The sequence below is a fragment of the Oryzias latipes genome, chromosome 18, assembly GCF_053564925.1.
Source record: "Oryzias latipes strain Hd-rR chromosome 18, Olatipes_Hd-rR_3.1".
NCBI classification, from domain to species: domain Eukaryota; kingdom Metazoa; phylum Chordata; class Actinopteri; order Beloniformes; family Adrianichthyidae; genus Oryzias; species Oryzias latipes.
Window position 1 is genome coordinate 18,132,273 of NC_136254.1, and position 20,216 is coordinate 18,152,488.

General features: G+C 39.8%; 1 protein-coding gene across 1 annotated transcript; it reads right to left on the reverse strand.

Moving 5' to 3' along the window:
* Window positions 1–4,810: 4,810 nt before the first annotated feature.
* On the reverse strand, window positions 4,811–18,843 carry cckar (cholecystokinin A receptor). Its single transcript, XM_078936456.1, has 6 exons — window positions 18,734–18,843; window positions 18,431–18,613; window positions 17,679–17,930; window positions 10,531–10,780; window positions 10,129–10,256; window positions 4,811–7,237 (listed from the first exon to the last, which is right to left on the reverse strand). Exons 2-6 carry the CDS (start codon window positions 18,555–18,557, stop codon window positions 6,660–6,662), a joined length of 1,335 nt encoding a protein of 444 aa, XP_078792582.1. The 5' UTR covers window positions 18,558–18,613; window positions 18,734–18,843; the 3' UTR covers window positions 4,811–6,659.
* Window positions 18,844–20,216: the final 1,373 nt, after the last annotated feature.

Consider the following 20,216-nt stretch of genomic DNA (forward strand, 5'->3'; position numbering starts at 1 on the left):
GAAAGTCGACTCAGCCGTACGTCTGACATGGAGCCACGGCTACATCTAACCATAGAGCAGAAGGGCCGCAACAAAAGGAGAAGAAGAAATACATTCACCAGAATAATGTCGTACATTTATGAAAGAAAGAAAAAAGTTGGAATTTTACGAGGATAAAGTCGAGGTAAAAGAAAAAAGTCTGAATTGTACGTGAGACTGAAGCCATTATATTATGCGAAAAAAGTTATTTTGCAAGAATAAAGTCGTTTTGTGAAATTTTTTTACAAGAATAAAGCTGTAATATTAGGAAAAAAATTGAAATCTTATGAGAATAAAGTCACAATATTATGAGAAGATTAGTCGAAAATGAATGTGAAAAAAAGTCTGAATATTACAACAACAGAAAATCTTTCTTTCTCAAAGAAAAGTAATGATGATCACCATGTTATATCATCACCTGATCAGAGGAATCCATGTCCCATAATGCCTTTGGAGCCTGAATCTATCAAATTGAAGCATTGCCTCCGCTGGAAATCCACTCCTTGTGGAGCAAGAATTATTTTCTGAAATTCTTTTCTACGTCTCATACTTACATTGTTAAATATTGACTCTTTTACTCATACAAATTTATTTTCGTAAAATTACGACTTTTCCTATAATCTTTTCTATATCTTTTTATAATAACTTTATTCTCGTATTTTCTTTTATAAATCAACTTTATTCTTGTAATAATATGACTTTTAAAAACCAGTTTCACTTGATTCTCTTAAATCTATTTTTTTTTTCATAGTACGACGTAGATTTAAAGCCGTTTTCCTCATAATTTTATGACTTGTCCTAAATGTTTGACTTTTTAAAAAGTGATATTTCACGGCTTTATTCTTGTCAAATGACGACATTGTTCTCATTCTTGTACAGCTCTTGTATTTATTTCTTTCTTTTTATGGCGGCCCTAAATACTCTGTCAAAACATCTGCAGAATTTGTAGGAGAAAAAAAAGACTTGTGTGGTTCCGAAAAGAAGAAAAAAGAAGTGGGTTTAGCATTTTGCAGCATTGTGGTTGACTTCAAAAGGATAGCCTTAGTACTGTATGTTCACTTAAACCAGCCACATGCTCTGTCGCTCACTGCTCGCCTGTCAAACTAGTGAAACTCGAACGGCGGCGTCTTCCAGCTCTACTTCCGGTGGCATTTATATCCGAAAGATTTCCAGAAAAAGTCAAATAAAAATAAACCCAGAAAAGAAGATGGAAAGTTTTCAATTGAATGTGGCCTTAAAGAGAAATCACACACAAAAAAGTTCTTATCAGCTGTTTACTTGTGCGTAGCACAAAAGCAACGCCTCACTTCCTGTCACAGGAGCTCTGCCGCCTTTGCGTTCATCCGCCGCAGCTTCAGCAGTTCTCCCAAAAATTGTCTTTTCTTCAGTTTTTCTTTCTCAAATGTTGGTACAAGTTTTCCTGCGAGCGCTGGAAACACTCGTGAGCCTTGTCTGGGGAATCTCCTGTGGTTCCTCGCGTGTTTTGAACTCTTCCTGTCCGACTAGTTGCACTCATTTCTGGCGACTGCACCCTCCTGTGGAAACGGAAAAAAGGCCTTCTAAGTGTGTTATTTAAAAAAAAAAAGAAAAGAAAAAAGTGTTTCCGAACAGCAATATTGTACAGGTCATGTCACCTTTTCTGTTTTACTTTTAATACCTTTTTTTTTCGTTTTGTTTTTGGTTCGCCTGAGCACTCGATCACCAGCCAGCAAATCGTCATGGAAACCGAGTCCGACTTCCACCGGGATCCAAATGTCTGCTCGCAGTTGGGGGGGTGGGGGTGGGGGGTGGGGTCTTTCATTCAAAGGCAATACTTGTACCACAGTAGACAATGGTTTTGAGGTAAAAAAAAAATACAATAACTTGAATGTCTGATAACACAAGTCTTTCCCAAATGTCATTCATTACCTTTGGAAAATAGGAACACAAAAGGATTGCGCCCCTTCTCACAAAAGAGAAAGAATGATGTCGTCCCCCACACTTTTTTTAAAAAATTCTATCATCTTTGCCCACCTGTTTGTCATTAATGTTCAATGTTTTATATTGTAATGATATTTTTTAAATTATTGGTACAAAGTCTCCCCTTGTTTTTGTGTGAGAAAATAGAACAGAACATTCTAGCCGCTGCTTCTTTTTTTCTTGTTTTGTTTGCTTCAACAGAGGCGGAGGGCTTCAAGGTGTAGCATTAAAAAAACAACAAAAGAAAAAAAAACAAAAACCAACAGAAGTGGCGCTTGTTAAGCTCTTGTCCGACTGAACCCTTTACGCTGCAGGTCCAAGGCCTTGAAAAACTGCAGATTTCTAGCACCTCCTCAAAGCGATGCAGCGTTAGCGCACCCCCCCCCCCCCCCCCCCCCCCCCCCCCTAGAAAAGCCCTCCGTTTAGACTGTTGACTGTGTATGAGAACTGGAGTGGCCCCGCCCACTTGGCCGGTTCCAAGAATCCAAGACTTTGATAGAGAAAAGAAAGGCATTTGTCTCCTTTCTGCTCTAAACATGTTCTTGCTAATCCGAACCCCCACCCCACCCCCACCACCACATTTTTTCGCTAGTGCGAATTATTGAAGTTATTAACCGACCAATCAGATGCCTCAATGACAGCATGTGGTGTCACATCAAACGCTCAAAACACTTGACTGGCAAGAGTGGTTGCCATAGAAACGTCGACTCTGACCAATCACTGCTTACTGACGACGCCTGGCTCCAAAATGGCAACCCCCATATCGCTAAAGAAGAAAAAAAAAATTCGGTTAGCCTTTTTTTTATATTTATTGGTATCACACTTGCTCAGTCCAGTTCTCTTATGCAGTCAAAGGTTTAGGTGTGTGTGTCTGTGCGTGTGTGTGTGTGGGGGGGGGGGGGGGGGGGGATGAGGATTGTTTACATGTTGCCTCTAACCCCCCCGCTAACCGGAGCAGCTTTGTCTCATCCGCTGAAACTCTTGACAATCGGAGCTCGTTTACAGGTTTTGTTTCTCCTCATGTGCACATGAGGGGGGGTGAGAGGATAGGTATAAAGGTAGGGGGTCTGTGTGGGGGAGGGGGGCAGGGGCTGTCACATGTTACATGCCTTCTCAAAGTGCACATTGTATTAATACTAACCCGGCAACAGAGCTTTTTATAGAGATGCCATTTCTTTAGCATTTTTACTCTGTTTGTTTTGTTTTTGTTTTTATTCGTCTTTTTCTTTTTTATATATATATTTTTTACATCTCCCCCAAAAAATTACAAATAAAACAAGCAGCTGTTCGTGTGTGTGTGTGGGTGTGTGTTTTCATGAGCTCTGAACAATGTATGTATCCAATAATATGCCAAATGTCTTTTATAATGTAGTTTTCATGCACTGCTGAACTAAACCGAGTGAGAGGCAGCTTTAAAAAGACAAAAAAAAGGAGTGTGGAGCCCTTCTGTCGCTCTCAGCCTTACTTCTCCTTAAAACGTCGACACATTTCTCACACATTTCACGCTGACTTCATCATTGTTTGTCTTTAGATGTAGTTTTCCTGTCTTTATTTTGGAACGACTTCTGGTCGGTTTCTGCTCATCTTTCTTTGGTTTCCCGTCCTCTCCTGCCGCCTCCACTCCTCTTTTCCACTATTTCTAACGTCTCACTGTATCTGTGTATTACTCTAGTAAAATGGTAAGCTGAGGTGTCATTGTGGTAGTATACTCAGTGCTCAAAAGGGTTGCTAATAGAAACCTGTGCCGTTTGTAACATTTAGCAATAATGTCAAAACAAAGGGGACGGTTTGTTTGTTTGTTTGTTTTTTATAACATATGTTAGTTTGTTTTTTGTACATATTGCAGCTCCAGATCATGCTCAAATCTGTATGTCATTAAAAGAAGAAAACAACTTGCAATATTGGCATAAAAAGAAGAAATTAAAAATAAAAAAAGTGATATAAACACTCTTGTGTGTGTTCTTTTTTAATTGCAGCTGAAGCATTTCTTCTTTTTTTAATTTTTTTTCCTGCTCCACTGTGGGTTGCTGCAGAAAGAAAAGAAAAACAACCGAATGAATGACCCAGACGTGTCCCCCTGGTTTTAATATATTAAATATATTCCATTTTGCCCCCACAGTGGCTGCTGGGGTAAAGGCGAGCTAAGCCGTGGGCACGACAGAAGCACCACCAGAGTCCCTCTGTCCTTTTAGGTCCATTTTTATGACAGCTGTTAAAAGGGAATGAGTTATTTCGCCCGGGGTCTGCACATTACAAGTCAGTTACATCACTGGAATTATCTTTCTACATTCAATTATTTGTCTAAAATGGGCAGATTATCACGCAACACAGAACAAAATACATCATTTTCCATCAAGACCATCAGAAACTAGAGCAATGGATGTTCAGAACATAGAAATTACTTGGAGAAACAAGGAAAAAAAAACAAACAAAAAAAAGATGCTACATCAATGCTGCTATATTTAACAGGAAAAATCTGGAAGTCAGGCCAGCGATGACATGAATTCACTCTATGAAGAGTTAGTTGCAGGTGTTAGAAGTCCCATAGGTACATTAACACACACACACACACACACACAAGTTCAAGGACAAACCTGTTTGTACAGCGGCTAGTTTTGCTTTGAAGCTCTGGAATGGACCTTTTTATCCCAATTGTTGGAGGTTAAACGACATTTGACACCTAAAGGTGCATTAATATTTTTTCTGTTTTGTAAAGTTTAACAGGTTAGTGTACAATTATTTTACAAAAATGTGTAAAAAATAAAAAGTTGTAGACTTGTAGCTAAAGTTTAATAACGGTTAACAAAAATTGCAGAAAAGCAGAAAGGTAGGGTTTTCTCTTTTTTTTTTTTTTTTACAATTTTTTTTTTTTTTTTTACAAAAGTAAAATAGCTGTAAACCTTTTAGTTGTCAAATGTAAAAGCATTATAAACATTTTTGATATAGGTTTTACATTATTTTTAAGCTAATTCCTTTCCTTCTATTTAACTGGTTTTTATAACCGTTAAGCAAACCAGGCGTTAGCCCACAACATTTCTTAGCCTTCATTATTCTTGAGTATACAGACCTCTTCACACAGTTATTATATAATGGGTATAAACAAGTACAGAAAGCCATAGACGGTTGACTCAGAACATGTTATGTCATGTGCTCTGACACGTCTTGTAGAGCTAATGTTTCCTCAGTAGACATATTTATTTACTGTGTCAATACATTTTATTAACCACACCGGTTGCCTGTGTAACTGACAAAAAGGTTGTGCAGAGTGTATTTGTTCATGATTCATATGTGCTTACTTGGCAGAATTTGAAAACCTTACTAGCTGTTAGCTTAGCTGCTTTAGAATTATTCCTGCCTGTTCTGCAGGTGAGACTGTGTACTGGTACTTCAACCGCATATTTTCAGAATCACTTCCTAAAAGTGTTGAAAGCGTAAACCAACACTTTTAAGAAGTGTCTTAAAGCTTTCTCGCTCCTGAATCGCGAACTTCAGGCTAGCGCTAATGCCAGTACAGGTCCTCGCTGCTTGTCAATCTGATAGTTTGTGGACATTTAGGCGTTAAACGCCCCAACAAAAAAGAAAAAGACTCCTGTTGACAATGACTCAGGGAAGAATCTCTCTGATGACAGAAAAGCTACAGTTCAGGGATACACATGATGTGTCGCAATTAAGCTAGCTGAAAGATCGAACTGCAACCTGAATGTCAAATCAGCCTAAAAGTTCAGTTTTAAATTTCTTCCATATTTGTTGCTGTCTCCTAAACCGTCGTTTGACATCAGGCAGGATTTAAGCGCTCAACCCAAATGAGAACTGTCATAAGTGGTAAAAATATGAATATAGACACAAAAAGTCAATATGTTTTCAACATTTCCATAGTAAAATATATCATATGGCTACTGAATTTGAGAACTAGACTGAATGAGTAGAAAATGACTTGCTTCCAGCTCCAATGAAATAAATTCTATTCAGTTGCAATTTTTGGGTGAAACAGATGTCGCCATGTTGGAGCCAGACGTTGTCAGAAAGCAGTGATTCTTACGAGTTGCTCTGGGTCAATGTTTCTATGGCAACCACTTTTGCCAATCAGGAGTGAGCTTGTTGGAAGTTTACACCCCCACTGCTTGAATTTGGACTGCACGGATGTTTGACATCAGAACACATACTTTCACTGAGGCATCTGTTTTGTCAGTTTATAACTTGCACTACAGAAAAAAAAGGATTATCAAAAACGTGTTTAAAAAAAAAAAAAGGTAGCAGAGCAAGAATAGTTATTCCGACAATTAGAATGACTGACTAATAGCTGTTTATTTTTCTATAAAAGTCTATAGGATTTTAGCTTTTGAAACCAGCGGGTACTTCCTGTTTGGAAAGCGAGGGGGGAGGAGTCACTTTGTCCAGTTCTCACATGCAGTCAATGAAAGGAATGCTTAATAGTAACTTACTGCACAAAAGACAGTCGGAGTCTGACTTAGAAATATCTGGCCATGTTGATCTGCTCTTAAAAGCATTAAATGTATACTTCAGCTTTACACACATCACGTCACACCATGCTAAAGCAACATGTCTGCTCATAAACGTGTTGTGTAAGAACTGTCAGGACTTTGAAACACACCACAGACTCCCTTGCACTTACAGTCACGTGGTCATATTAAGTCAGTTCTCTCCAGGCTGACTTACGCTTGTCAGTTGTAGGTAAAGCGAGTGCTCGCTCCGCTTGGAGGAGTATGACCATTCTCCTCGGGGGTCTTTGGCCCCGGTTTCCATCTGCTGGCTTCCTCCCTAATGGTTCTGCTTCCAGCAGACCTCCCCAAGCTGCTGCTCCTTTCACTTGTCTTCCTGAAGCAACCGCAGCAGGTGAACGTGGCCAACATGCCCTGGCGGAAACGCTTGTTCATGAAGCAGTAAATGATGGGGTTGACGCAGGCCGACGTGTAGGACAACAGGTGGATGAAAGAGATGGGTGCGCCCGTCAGGTGGCGGTGGGCCGATTCCATGTCAAAAGCCTTCCATGCGTTGACCACAAAGATGGGGGTCCAGCAAAGGAAGAAGAGGAAGACGATGACCAGGAGCATGCGGATGACGCGCTTCTTGGCCATCAGGTTGGATACAGAGCTGCTGCAGCTCACCCGCCCCACCGCCTGTTTGCCGCTGGAGCTGCCAAAGCTACCCGAACCCAACGTTAGGCTTTTCCTTTTAGATGGCTGCAAGTAACAGCCATCACTGTCTCCTGGCTTAATGCTGCCGGTGCTGCTTTGTCTATCTGAGAGAGAAAAGGATTTAAAAATAAATAAATTGAAACACAAAAGTACATTTTCATCTGTCTAAACACTTAAAACACTACGGGAGCACACTGCTATGTCATACAGAAAACCGGACATTATCTTGAGCTGAAAGCCGATGCTACTCCAGTTTGCAGCATCTCAAGAGGAAAATTCATTCCTGGAGACGCACTCTGTCCTCTGATGAAATGAGTCTGTTATGTTCAGAAGCTGCAAACAGGAAACACAGGGGTGCAGCTTCATGCTGTGTGGCTACTTTGAGGCTGAAGGGGCTGGTGCATACCACATAAATGAGTAGCATCATGGGGAAAAAACCATCAAGGATATCCATCACAGCATAAAACTTGAGATTTTAAGAAAGATTGTGCAAATTGTTGACAATTTTTACTAAGTATTGCACAAAATCCAAATAATTTGGTGCTAACTGAAAAAGGTAAACACGTAACCAAAATAATTTAGGCAAAATCTTATTATTTTAAGTATTTATCCTTTATGCAATCACAGATTAGGTCACAAACTGCTCAACAAATTTGTCCCAGATTGGCATTTTTGTTCTTCCTGACTCACAAAGACTAACTGAAGACCAGTTTGAGACAACTTTGCGACAGTTTTGGGATATTATTCCTTGTGCTCATTTTCAATGTGTTTTGAAACATTACTGAAACAACAGGAGGTCACTGGTCTGTACGGAAGCGAATAAAGAACATCCACAAAGACGTTTTGGAAACTCCCTTGAAAAATACAAAAATGAACAGTTGCTGCCAAGTGAGATGCAAACCTAAAGGATTTCAATGACTTGGAAATGACCATCAAAAAAAACAATCATTCTTTGATCTAATGTAAAAGTGGTCCGGTGGTCTTTTAATTATGATTAAGCCGTTCTTAGCCAAAATTAAAACAAACCAGTCGATTTCTAGAACATAGTTTCTGCAGAGCGGCAGGAGTTCATTAGATTTGACTCTTAAGATGTGGGTGGGTCATTTGATACAAAGAAACCCCACACCTATGTACCATCATCCATCTGTTTACATGCTCTGCCACTAGCTAACAGCCCCTCAAAACCCCGACCGTGCATTAGCGGTGCAACAAAAATGGCGAGCAATATGGGAGCTATCCAGCCGTACAGTTTTGAGCCAGATGCCAGCTCAGACCTCACATATGGATTCTTTCTGGTTACTGATGTTGAAGAGATTTTGAGACGTAAATGGTGCTCTGTCAAAATGGTTGTGTGTTATTGTGAACATGCTATTGTGTAGCGGTGCAGACTGTGTTTTTTATGTGTTACTAACAATGTTTGGAGTTGGTGAAGCCACAGTAAATTTTTTGTTTACAGTATCAGTCTATTATCTAAGGCGCTGCAAACAGGGCTGTGCATTACAGGTTTTGTGAAGACGCTAACCTGGCTAACACTTCCAAAGTGGCTAACGTTTCTACTGTGGCTAATGCTTCCAACATGGCTGAAGCTTCCATGACTAATGCTTCCAACGTAGCTAATGCTTCAAACATGGCTAACGCTTCCAAAGCAGCTAACGCTTTTAATGTGGCTAACTCCTCTAATGTGACTAAGGCTTCAGACATGGCTAACGCTTCCAACATGGCTGAAGCTTCCATGGCTAATGTTTCTAACGTGGCTAATGCTTCCAATGTGGCTAACATTTCTAACATGGCTAATGCCTCTAATGTCTAATGTCAAACATGGCTAACGCTTCCAAAGCAGCTAACGCTTTTAATGTGGCTAACTCCTCTAATGTGACTAAGGCTTCAGACATGGCTAACGCTTCCAACATGGCTGAAGCTTCCATGGCTAATGTTTCCAACGTGGCTAATGCTTCCAATGTGGCTAACGTTTCTAACATGGCTAATGCCTCTAATGTCTAATGTAAAACATGGCTAACACTTCCAAAGCAGCTAACGCTTTTAATGTGGCTAACTCCTCTAATGTGACTAAGGCTTCAGACATGGCTAACGCTTCCAACATGGCTGAAGCTTCCATGGCTAATGTTTCTAACGTGGCTAATGCTTCCAATGTGGCTAACGTTTCTAACATGGCTAATGCCTCTAATGTCTAATGTAAAACATGGCTAACGCTTCCAAAGCAGCTAACGCTTTTAATGTGGCTAACTCCTCTAATGTGACTAAGGCTTCAGACATGGCTAACACTTCCAACATGGCTGAAGCTTCCATGGCTAATGTTTCTAACGTGGCTAATGCTTCCAATGTGGCTAACGTTTCTAACATGGCTAATGCCTCTAATGTCTAATGTAAAACATGGCTAACACTTCCAAAGCAGCTAACGCTTTTAATGTGGCTAACTCCTCTAATGTGACTAAGGCTTCAGACATGGCTAACGCTTCCAACATGGCTGTGGCTTCCATGGCTAATGTTTCTAACGTGGCTAATGCTTCCAATGTGGCTAACGTTTCCAAAGCAGCTAATGAGTAGTGTGTCACAAACAAGTACTAGAGTTATCGTGAACGCATTTAATAAAGTCTGTCAGACTGACAGATTTATCTCTAACTCTTTTGACTCAATGTGCTTTAAAGTTTGGTGCGTCTTATATAAGACAAGTTCAAAACTAGACCGTTCATTTACAGTGCGCCCACTAGTGCTCAAAATACGGTGCTCATAAATGCAATATTCGGCTTATTTTCTTCATATATGTCCTCTATCATGAGAAAAATGCCACAAGAACATTTCAAAAACACCCAGTCAAAGACAACAATAATCAATTATATTTGGAGCAAAATTATTGTGGAAATCCAACTAAGACATCTGAGCAAGATTAAAAGCAGTTCTGCCAAATACTAGTTAGAGTTATATAAACATTTGAAGCAAAAAGGACTTTTTGTTGCGATGACCTTAATTTTCGTACCTCGACTAGATTTCCTTTTGGGCAGCTCATACTTGATTCCCCTGTAGAGCTCCAGGGAGATGAGTCCATAGGCTGTCATCATGATGATGCCGGGGATCAAAAATAGCACCAAGAGCAGAGACACGTACCTACAGAAGGACGCATTTGGAAATAAACAATTTGTACTAATGAGGCAAAAACATGTCTTGAAACAGATGTTGGCTCATTTGAAAACAAAGTCAATCTACAAACAGACCAAATCTACAACATGTCCATTCGTTTTCTTTCACTGAAATCTGTTGTCAGAAAACTGGCTGCTGGACGGACGCCGAGGCTGGGAAAAATCAATAGAGCGGCCACCTGTATCCAGCTATTTTTTGCAGCCTGGAAGTCTGAGAAACATGCGAGGTGTGTTCAGCTTACCAAGACTGGAAGCTGGTGTCGTTGGGCATCACCAGGCGGCACATTTTAATGGGGCTGTTGTTGGATTCCACGGTACTAAAAATGGCGTAGGGAAGCATCAGGATGAAGGAAGCCACCCAGGTGGTGGTGATGACTTTGGCTGCATGAGATTTGGTCTGCCACACCCTGGAAGTCAGGGGGTTGCAGATGGCACTGTAGCGCTCCAGAGAGATGGCCACCAGGTTGAAGGTGGAGACGCTCACAGCTACCCCTGCGGAAAGAAGGAACAGGTCATCTAGACAAGTGTTTTTCAACCTATTTGAGCCACAGCACACTTTAACCTTGACAAAAATCCCGCGGCACACCAGCATCCAAAAGAAAAAAAAAGGAGAAACTCATAGTCTGTATTAATGTACAGTCCCTCTGCAATCTCACATGCATTTTTGCGATAATTGTGGCAGAAAAAGCTGGAAGTTGCAGCTGTTTTTTCTAAAAGATTTAATAAAAGTTAAGTTAAGATTTAAAAACTGTTTGATGTGTGTTCGTTGTGGTTTCAAGACGTTTAAGGAAAGACTCATTGTGCGCTGAGACACTGTCACTTTAATCCGATGCAACATGGGAGATGTAGTGCAAGAACTGCTGCAGATGGCAGACAGACTCGCTTCTCTGAGCTTCATTGTTCTGTTCACTTGTTCCACGGTCTAATACCGGATTCTGCGGAAAGCTACACCGCTAAAGACGAGCTTTAGCTGGTATTTTTGTTGGAACTGAAAGACTTTATGAGCAAAATCAGAACAAGGAAGTGAGGACTTTAACCACTTCTGTAGGGCTGCAGCTATCGATTCTTTTTGTAATCGATTAATCTGGCACTTGATCGATCGATTAATCGAGTAATCGGATAAAACGATTTGTGTGTGTTTTTGAACGACCAAAACAAATAATGCATAACAAAAATGATGTGGTTGTAAAATGAACAAGCATTTGATTTTAAAGATCCGCTCTGATGCAAATGTTACTTTTGGTGTTTTTAAGTTGGTCTTGAGAAGTGGCGGAGCTAGAACATCTTGTATAGGGGAGGGGACAGAAGACTTTGAAAGGGTGGCACAACACCAAAGTGGAAGGCCATTAAAAATAAAAGAATCAGAAAAACATATTTGATGATTATCATTGTTTATATTTCGTGTAAAAATAATGCTTTTGTTATTTTTGCAATGCTTAAAGAAGCCTCGCGGTCCGCCGAAAGGTATGCAGCTGCGGTATGCGAGCTGAATACCGCAGCTAGGGGCTCTCGCCGCCCGCCGAGGCGGCCTGCGCTGGTCGCATCGGAGGGGGCGCGGAGCGGCTAACGCCGCCACTGGCTCGCTGCCGGTGGCACGCGTGGGTCCCGCGCCTAAGGCGTAGGGGTTCCAGCGGTCGCGCAGATGTCTTCTGTTCAGATGCTGAATCATGGAAGATGTGCTGTTGTGGTATGCCAGCTCTATTTTGCAGTAGAGACACTGCACCTTGTTCTCTTCTTTATTAAGTGTGTAATGATCCCACACTTTAGACAATTTCTGTCGTTTATTTATAGATCTATTCTCCGCCATCGCGCCAACTAAATTCAAAAGGTCCGTGACACAATCAAATCCCTGCGCCGCCCGTATAGTGCGCGTCAGGAATTTAACGAGGCTTCGAGGCAGAGTTTTTGCCTCGAGGAATTTTTGTAATCGAGTAACTCGAGGAATCGTTTCAGCCCTACACTTATGATTGGTCAGACTGATGACGTATAATTAAGCCTCCAAGAATGATTGGTGGAGACAGTTAAAGGGGCGGGACTTTTCCAAAAACAGCTGTAGCTGCGGCTAAATCGCGGTACCGTCATTCCTATCAAAATGTCTTTAATAGAATCAAATAAACACAAAGAAAAAAGTATTTTATGATCTTTCATATTTCTAAATGCCCAGTGTTTTACCAGCGCCTGTTTGGATGCACAGAGCTGACATCCTGGAGATGGAAAATGGTTTTAGATCAGTTAATGAGGGCAATTTCCCACGGCACACCTGACCATCTCCCACGGCACACTGGTTGAAAAACACTGATATAGACCCAAAAAGTCAATAGTGTTCTCAGTCGTCTTTTAATTACAATTATGCCATTTTTAGCCTGAATCAATCAACCTGTGTTGTTTTTTTCGGACATAGTTTCTGCAGTGCAGCAGGAGTTCTTTAAAATTGACCTCTTAGTTGTGGGAGGGACCTTTGACATGGAGTCACTCCGTCCTCCTTTCCCATAATCCGTTTGTGTACACTTTGTCCCGTTAGCTTACACTCCCTTGCAATCCCAAGCAGCTTAACGCTGCAACAAATAGGGCTAGCACACATACTTAAACGAATAGCACTTCTTCAACTGTTTACGCCATTCGTGGCATTCCAGCGAATTCTGAAACGAAGAAATACAGCTTTGCGCTGCTACGCAACGCTTTACAGCAATGGGGTGTTAGCGTAAAGTGTTATTGTAACGGCGTGAAGCTGTTTTCCCACATCAGAATCAGCTGATTCACCTTGATCATGCTAATGGTCGAAGGGTTGCTGTATGTCAAAGAAGGTGTTCTTCAGATGTCGCTGACAAAATCCCCTGAGTGAAAGAAACGCTGTTCTGTAGTACTATGCTAGATGTAAAAAGGTATTTTACCCCATATTGTACAATTCTACATTTTTTGGGTAACTTAAGGTGGAAAAAGATTTGCCTTAAAAATTTTGAAAAATACTTTAAATTGTTTGAACGAACAAAGCAAAACAGAGATTTCAAGTCAAAATATAGTTAATTTTGGTAACTTTTTGGTATCGAATGCTAACACTCTTGGATCCAAAATTTAAGTCCAATTTTTGTTGATTTAATCATTTTTGTCATTGAATGCTAACACTTTTTCTTTGCATCATATTTTAAGGTCGGATTTTTGTTGAATTCTGTAACATTTTTGTCAATGAATGCTAATGCTTTTTCTTCGTGTCATTTTTTGGTTTCATTTTTAATCAAATGCTAGGAATTTCTTTTAGTGTCAATTTTTTGTTGATTTCAGTAAAGTTTTTGTCCTTGAATGCTAGCGCCCTCAAAGTTGATTTTTTTTTTCCAGTAAAATACTGTACTAGCACTCTTTCTTAGCATTGATATTTTGTTGATTTCAGTCAAATCTTTTGTCCTCCATTGCTAGCGCTCCTTTTTAGCATCAAATTTTAGGTGAAATTTTTGTTGATTTCATTCAACTTTTGCCATCAAATACTAGCGCTACTTCTTTTCATCAAATTTTAAGTCTAATTTTTGTTAAATTCCGTAACACCTTACCCATTGAATGCAAATGCTTTTTTCTTGGTGTCAATTTTTTAAATATCAGTAAAGACAAGGTAATCAAATGCTAGCAGTCTGTTTTAGCGTCAAATTTTTGTTGATTTCAGAACAATTTTTGTCATCCAATGCTAGCGCCTTTTTTTCTGCATCAAATGTTCTGCTAAATTTTTGTTGATTTCTCTAAACTCATCATTGAGTGCTAGACGTCTTTAGAGTCAAGTTTTTAAAAATTTCAGTAAAATTTTTGTTATCAAATGCTAACGCTGATTATTTACCATCACATTTTTATTGATTTTAATTTTCTTTGTGGCATTTAGATGCTAGCGCCTTTTCTTTAAGTCACATTTTTGTTGATTTTACATCAATTGCTAGTGCTCTTTTGTAGCCTAGCCAACAAAGTTTATCAGGTAATGGTAACTACTTCAAGTTTTTGCGCCTTTTAAAAGAAAAACATGTTTTTAGGGTTATCGCTTTAACTGTAGGACGTTTTGTTATGTGAATCAAGTAAGGTTTTTTTTGTTTATTTAGTACATTAAACGTAGCTAAAATGACAACAGTGTCTACACTGCAGTCCTTCAAAATAAAACCTATAAATAGGTGTAAGGTAAACACCCAGACAAATGAGGCTGTAATCCCTAAAGACAGACAGCCTGTACGGCTAAAGGCAGCAACAGGAAGTGAAGAGGGAAATTGAAATCGCATTTCCTCTTCGGGCCTGTTAATTGGATCAAACGTTATTCATAAATGGATCGCCTGTACCGATTCCACCTTGTTGCAAAGGTCCCGGTGGACTCTTAATGTGGGGATGAGGAAGAAACAAGTCAATCTATCAGAATCATTTCTTTCCTTTTTCCTGTGCCTGAGTGCGTTGACTCATCTCCTTTGAAGCTGCCTGTATGGAAGATTTCAAACGCCTGGATGAACAAAAATGAAATGGTGAGGTGACACATCATCATCATCATCATCATCATCATCATCATCTTATCACATGTGATGCTTATTTGAAGTGAAAAACCAAAAGAACAATGATTCTGGGGCATTTTATCTTTAGGTTTTTTTTTATTTTAAATGGGAAGAAATGAGGCCCTAATTTGATCTATATTATCCATAGTTATGCATTCTGCTTTTTTTCTTTTGGTTTGGAACTTGCTTCTATAAATCGGTAAAAAAATAAACCCATGAATTTTTCTGACTGCATGGCTTTGCTGCGCCATGCAAACGCTGCAAAACTGACATGAATGGAAAAAGAGACCAAGAGGAGATGTGAACATGGCTGGTTCAATTGTCTTAAAAAAGCATAAAACTACAAATGTGTTCAAGAAATGAAGGATAAAATAAAATCCCAAATTTGAACATTACTCCAGGAAGGGAATCCAATAACCGAGATGTCTGAAGAAAAAAAATCTAGTTCTTCTCTCATGCTGGACTGATTTCAACGCATCAAATGCTGGGAAAAAAAACAACAGATTTTGCTGTTCATGCGGTATCTTACCATGAGTAAGCATTAAATGCATATTACCCATAAAATGTAATTAAAATTATTCTGAAAGGCCAGTTATTGTGTTTTTTTTTTCATTAAAAGTCTTTTTTAATTGAAAATATGACACATTTATAATTGCTACCCTACGACTGTTTTTGACCAAAAATACTTGCTCTTTGGTAAACTGTAAAACCATATTTGTTTTTAAAGTGATAACATTTTAGAGATATTCTTTCCATATTTTTCCCTTGAATTTATGAGAAAAGTCACATATTTAGGCGTGTTTTTACTATTTCTGACTGAACAGGAGTCTGGTGAATATCTCTGAGCAAAAAGTAAAACAAAGCTGCACTTTGACATCATTAAAAAAATAGATTTTTAACAGACATGAGGAAGATGTGAAAAGGGGCGCCGAGTTGAAATAAATGCTGTTTTGACGATGGCACACACAGAAAAACAGCCGGTTTTGCTTTTATTTTATTTGGTAGTTTTTAGACCATGTGGAGTTTAGACAAAAAGTTTTCTCAAATTTTCCTCATTTTCATTTTTTTTGAAGCAGAAATGGCTATAATCTGAAGGATTATCCACAAATCCAGCTTTCATGAGGAAGCTTTGTGCTATCCTAGGCACGTTAACATTGGGAGTTGGGTCATCTAGACCCACTAGACAGTGCTCTGAACCTTTTTTCTTCAATGATTTGTGATCTTCACTGGTTTCCATGGATTACATGAAATCTTTCCACCTTTATCCACCTTGTGGATTTAAGGGTGGGGTCATAGGATAGCACAAGGGTTAAAGGACCTTGCAGCGTGCAACGCCATCGTGGGAAAGCCTGTAATTTCTCCTCATCTCTGGCAGGTAGTATGTAGGGCAGCGGCCGCCGCTGACTGCTGTGTTGGAGGTGTCTGTCTTTCTCCGCTGCTGATCTGATCGCATGTGTCAGCTCTCTTGCCTGTTTCCAAATCGAGGTCACAAAAAGAAAGAAAAATGCGTATCTGTTACTAACGCTGAGCTATTTTCACAATGTGTTTCTCTGGTGCAGAAAATTGTCGCTCATGCATTCAGCTGGTTCACGACCTCCCGGGAAGCAAAGTTTGGCGTTGAGGTTGACTGACTAAATCCCCCCAGATTTCAGGAGCCCTTGAACTGCAAAAAAAATGATCGTTTTTTTTAAATTCTATAACAGATTTTTTACCAAAGAAAAAAAAATAGTGCGACATCTGTTAGTAAAACTGAATTGTAGCATTTAAAAAAACGACTACATTTTTCTACTTGCAATACAAGTTATAATCTTTTGACGTCTTACACGTTTTTCTTTGGGTTTTCCGTTTTTTTTATTTTTTGTTTTAAATAGGCAAAATAGACCCAAAAACCCCCCAAAAAGGGTAGAAGTCGAGGAATTATGGTCATAATTTCTCATACGTTAATAATTTCTGCCTCAAAAAATGTCTTTTTGCTCAAATGTTTGACATCAAGTAGTTTTACGTCATTAAAACAAATATAGTATTGAAAATGTTTATTTTTTGCAAAATAAACATTTTATAAAATAAAAAAATAAAAAAACTGCTATTTTTATCAGTTTTTTTGGGAAACCAGAATAAAGCTTTAGCATCAGGGTTTCTAAATCCCATCAGGAGCTCTTAAACTGCAATTACAATTTTATTATTTTAAAAGTTTGTTTTTTTTACCCCAGAAAAAGGGGAAAAAATCCTTTTGGTAAGACATTTGTTAAAAAAAGGATAGCATAGCAGTGGCTTAGGTTTTTCTACTTGTAAAACAAAATATAGTCTTTTGTAGATCAAATACATTGTTAATTTGTCACACATTGATCATTTCTGTTTCTCAAAAACTACATTTTGCTCAAATGTTTGACAATAAAGTGGTTTTACGTTATTTAAACTAATATAATATTGAAAATGTTTTGATATTTGAATGTTTGAAATTTTTTGTAATAAAACTGCTATTCATATCTGTTTTTTAGGTGAATCTCAGTGTTTCACACTTGAGGTTTTTTTTTAAATCCCCAGATAAGGAGCTCTTAACTGTAACAAATCTGTTTTGTTTTTTTACCAGAAAAAGATCATTTTGGTAAGACATCTTTAAAAAAATTATTTCTAGCAGCAAGAATAGCAGTGGCTGGTCAGAAAAAGATCATTTCTTTTTGCTCAAAAAAAGGCTTTTTGCTTTAAGTTTTCACAATAAAGTACCAAAGTTTTAAGAAATTAATACTAAAATAATATTGAACATTTTTCTTGTATTTGCAACAAAGCAGCTTTTTATCATTTGTTTCAGTGAATCTCCACACTTTGAAACCAGATTGCAGCTCTTGCTGCTGCTTTATTGGTGACATTTCCGTGGCACATACCCATGAAGTACATGACCAGCTTGCACATGCCGATGCCGAAGATGAAGTTTTTCATGAGGTTGGGGATGAGGGTGAAGGGGATGCACACCAGAGAGACCATGAGGTCGCTCACAGCCAGGGAGAGCAGGAACAGGTTGGTGACCGTCCTCATCCTCCGGTTCCTCACCAGCACTGCGATGATGAGGCTGTTGCCCAGCAAGCTGAGGAGGAAGATCAGGCAGTAGAGGAAAATCCGGACGGTCCTGTCGATGTCTGGGAGACACACAAACACCAACTGTCGGAATTCAAGCTGCCAGCTATTTTGACTCACCATCTTCTCACTCAGTCTGCAATGCTCTTACACCCCTCAAGCAAACTTCTCCACGACATTCATCAAATTGTGAATCAAGCACTAATGGCTACTGTGTGCCACTTTTCCCCCCTTTGGGCTCCTGCAGCTTTCTCCAGATTATTCCAAACTGATGCATTTCTTTCTTGTTCGTGTCCTTGAAGGGCGCACATGCAGCCCTGTTCACTTGGCCGTGCACAACCAGTGTGCGCTGACTCCACACGCTTTTATGGAAGACCTGAGCCATGCGCGTAATACGCGTAATGCGCACTGACGCAGGAAAAATGCCCAAAGCAGTTGCTCATTAGACACAAGCTTGAGTCGATTTGGCGCATTAAATGCGGACTTTGTGTCAAGTAACAGAGCAGTTATTTGATTTTTTTTTTACACCGTTTTGGATTAAAAATCAAAACTTAAATTGTACCTTTGTCCTCGAATTTTCTCTCGATGTCACACTCTGAAAAATTCTTTGTCACGTTGCACAAGAAAATCCTGTTCAAGTCGGTGGAATTGAGAATTTCAGCGATGATGGTGGTAAACGACTCCCCCATGGCGTCTCTTTTGGGGGGATCAAGTCAAATCTGTTGCGAAAGCAGCAGCAGTCATGCTGCAAAAAAAAACAATATTAGGAGGGGAAAAAAATCCCAAAATATTGACAAGTGGTAAAAATCAAACAAAACTGAAGTGGCTGTTTCTAATGAAGTGAGAAAAGTGGCGCTCCGGCAACCTGCATGCGCTCTGGGAGAGACGCGCTGCTCTCCTGTAGCGCTTCCAGCTGCTGACAACATGTGGAAGCCTGCGCTCTGCTCAGCTCAGCCCTCCTATAGGACTCTCAGCTCCTCCCACTCTACAAAAAAACACTCTTTGGTAAAATATTACCAAAATATCTTCATTTTTCCTGATTTTCAAACCTAATTACAGAAAAAATGAAGCATTAATGTGAAGTTATTCTTTTTGGTTTCAGACAAATTCACACCAACCTGTCAACAATATTAACGGCTTCCCTCTGAGTCACTCTGTAATTGTTCTGATGGGTGGAGGAATAGCAAAGAGTTCCCATAATTTAACATCCCATAATACAAACCCAGTGGATGTTGCTGGTTTTCATGATTTTGTTTGCATTCATAGAAAAATTCGCAAACTTCTATAACCAGGGGCGCTGTTGAGCTTTTTAGGGGGCTTGGGCTAAAATCTAAAAAGGGGCCTCTTTAACATTCTACACTGTCACACAAAAATGGGACATTCAAGTTTTTTTAAACCCCACCCCCTGCATATTTTAGTATATTTTCTGTTATTTGCAATGAAGAAATTCTGATGAAAATAAAAGCAATAAATGTTGAAACCAGAAATCGAAGTGACCAAAGATGACAGCAGAAAATTGTGCTTTACTAAAAAAAAGAAGAAGAAAAAGGACCTGTGTGCGGTACGCATGAAATAAAAAAGTTGCTGACCGCTCTGAGAACACGTAGAGCACAAATGTTTATGTAGAGTTTTTTTCTGCTGGTATTTTGTAGCGACGGGTCGTATTGAATGTTTATACAACATGTGAGGATGAAGGACGTGAGGTGCAGGCACGTGGTACGCAATTTTCATTTTTTTAACTCCCCAAAATCCTGGGCACTATGCAAGGGGCCCGTTAGGGTTGTTCAATCAAGAAGTGTACACCGGGTGTTAGAAATGAGGAAATTATACAATCAGATCATAGTTTGTGTGGGTTTCCTATGGGGACCTCCCAGCCAGCAAGGCCAAGTGGGCCCCAGATGGGTTTCCATGGGGGCCCCAACTGTGTTTGCTCACATTGGTTTGAGTGGACACTCAGTGGGCCGGCTCACTACGCTAGCCAGCCGCCCGTTGGACAACTGAGCTGTCCACCAGGTAGCCTTGCATTCCCGTGGCGCTAGCTGGCATTCTGCTGGACAGCACTGGGGCCACCATGGAAATTGCAGACAAACCCATCTAGGGCCCACTTGGCCTTGCTGGCTGGGTTGCGTATCATCTACACACCCCGTCCGTGTAGCATTTGTGCGTTAAGGGGATAGTTTGTCCACCTTGTAATGTGCCGTATGACAGCATCGCATTTACATTATCTTCACAATACACTTACCACATGCACAACAATGGTACGTTCCGTTTTCCTGATGTCCCTTATGGTTGCTGTACGAGACTCAAAAGAACTGCAAGACATACCTGAGCTCCCTTTAAGATGCAGC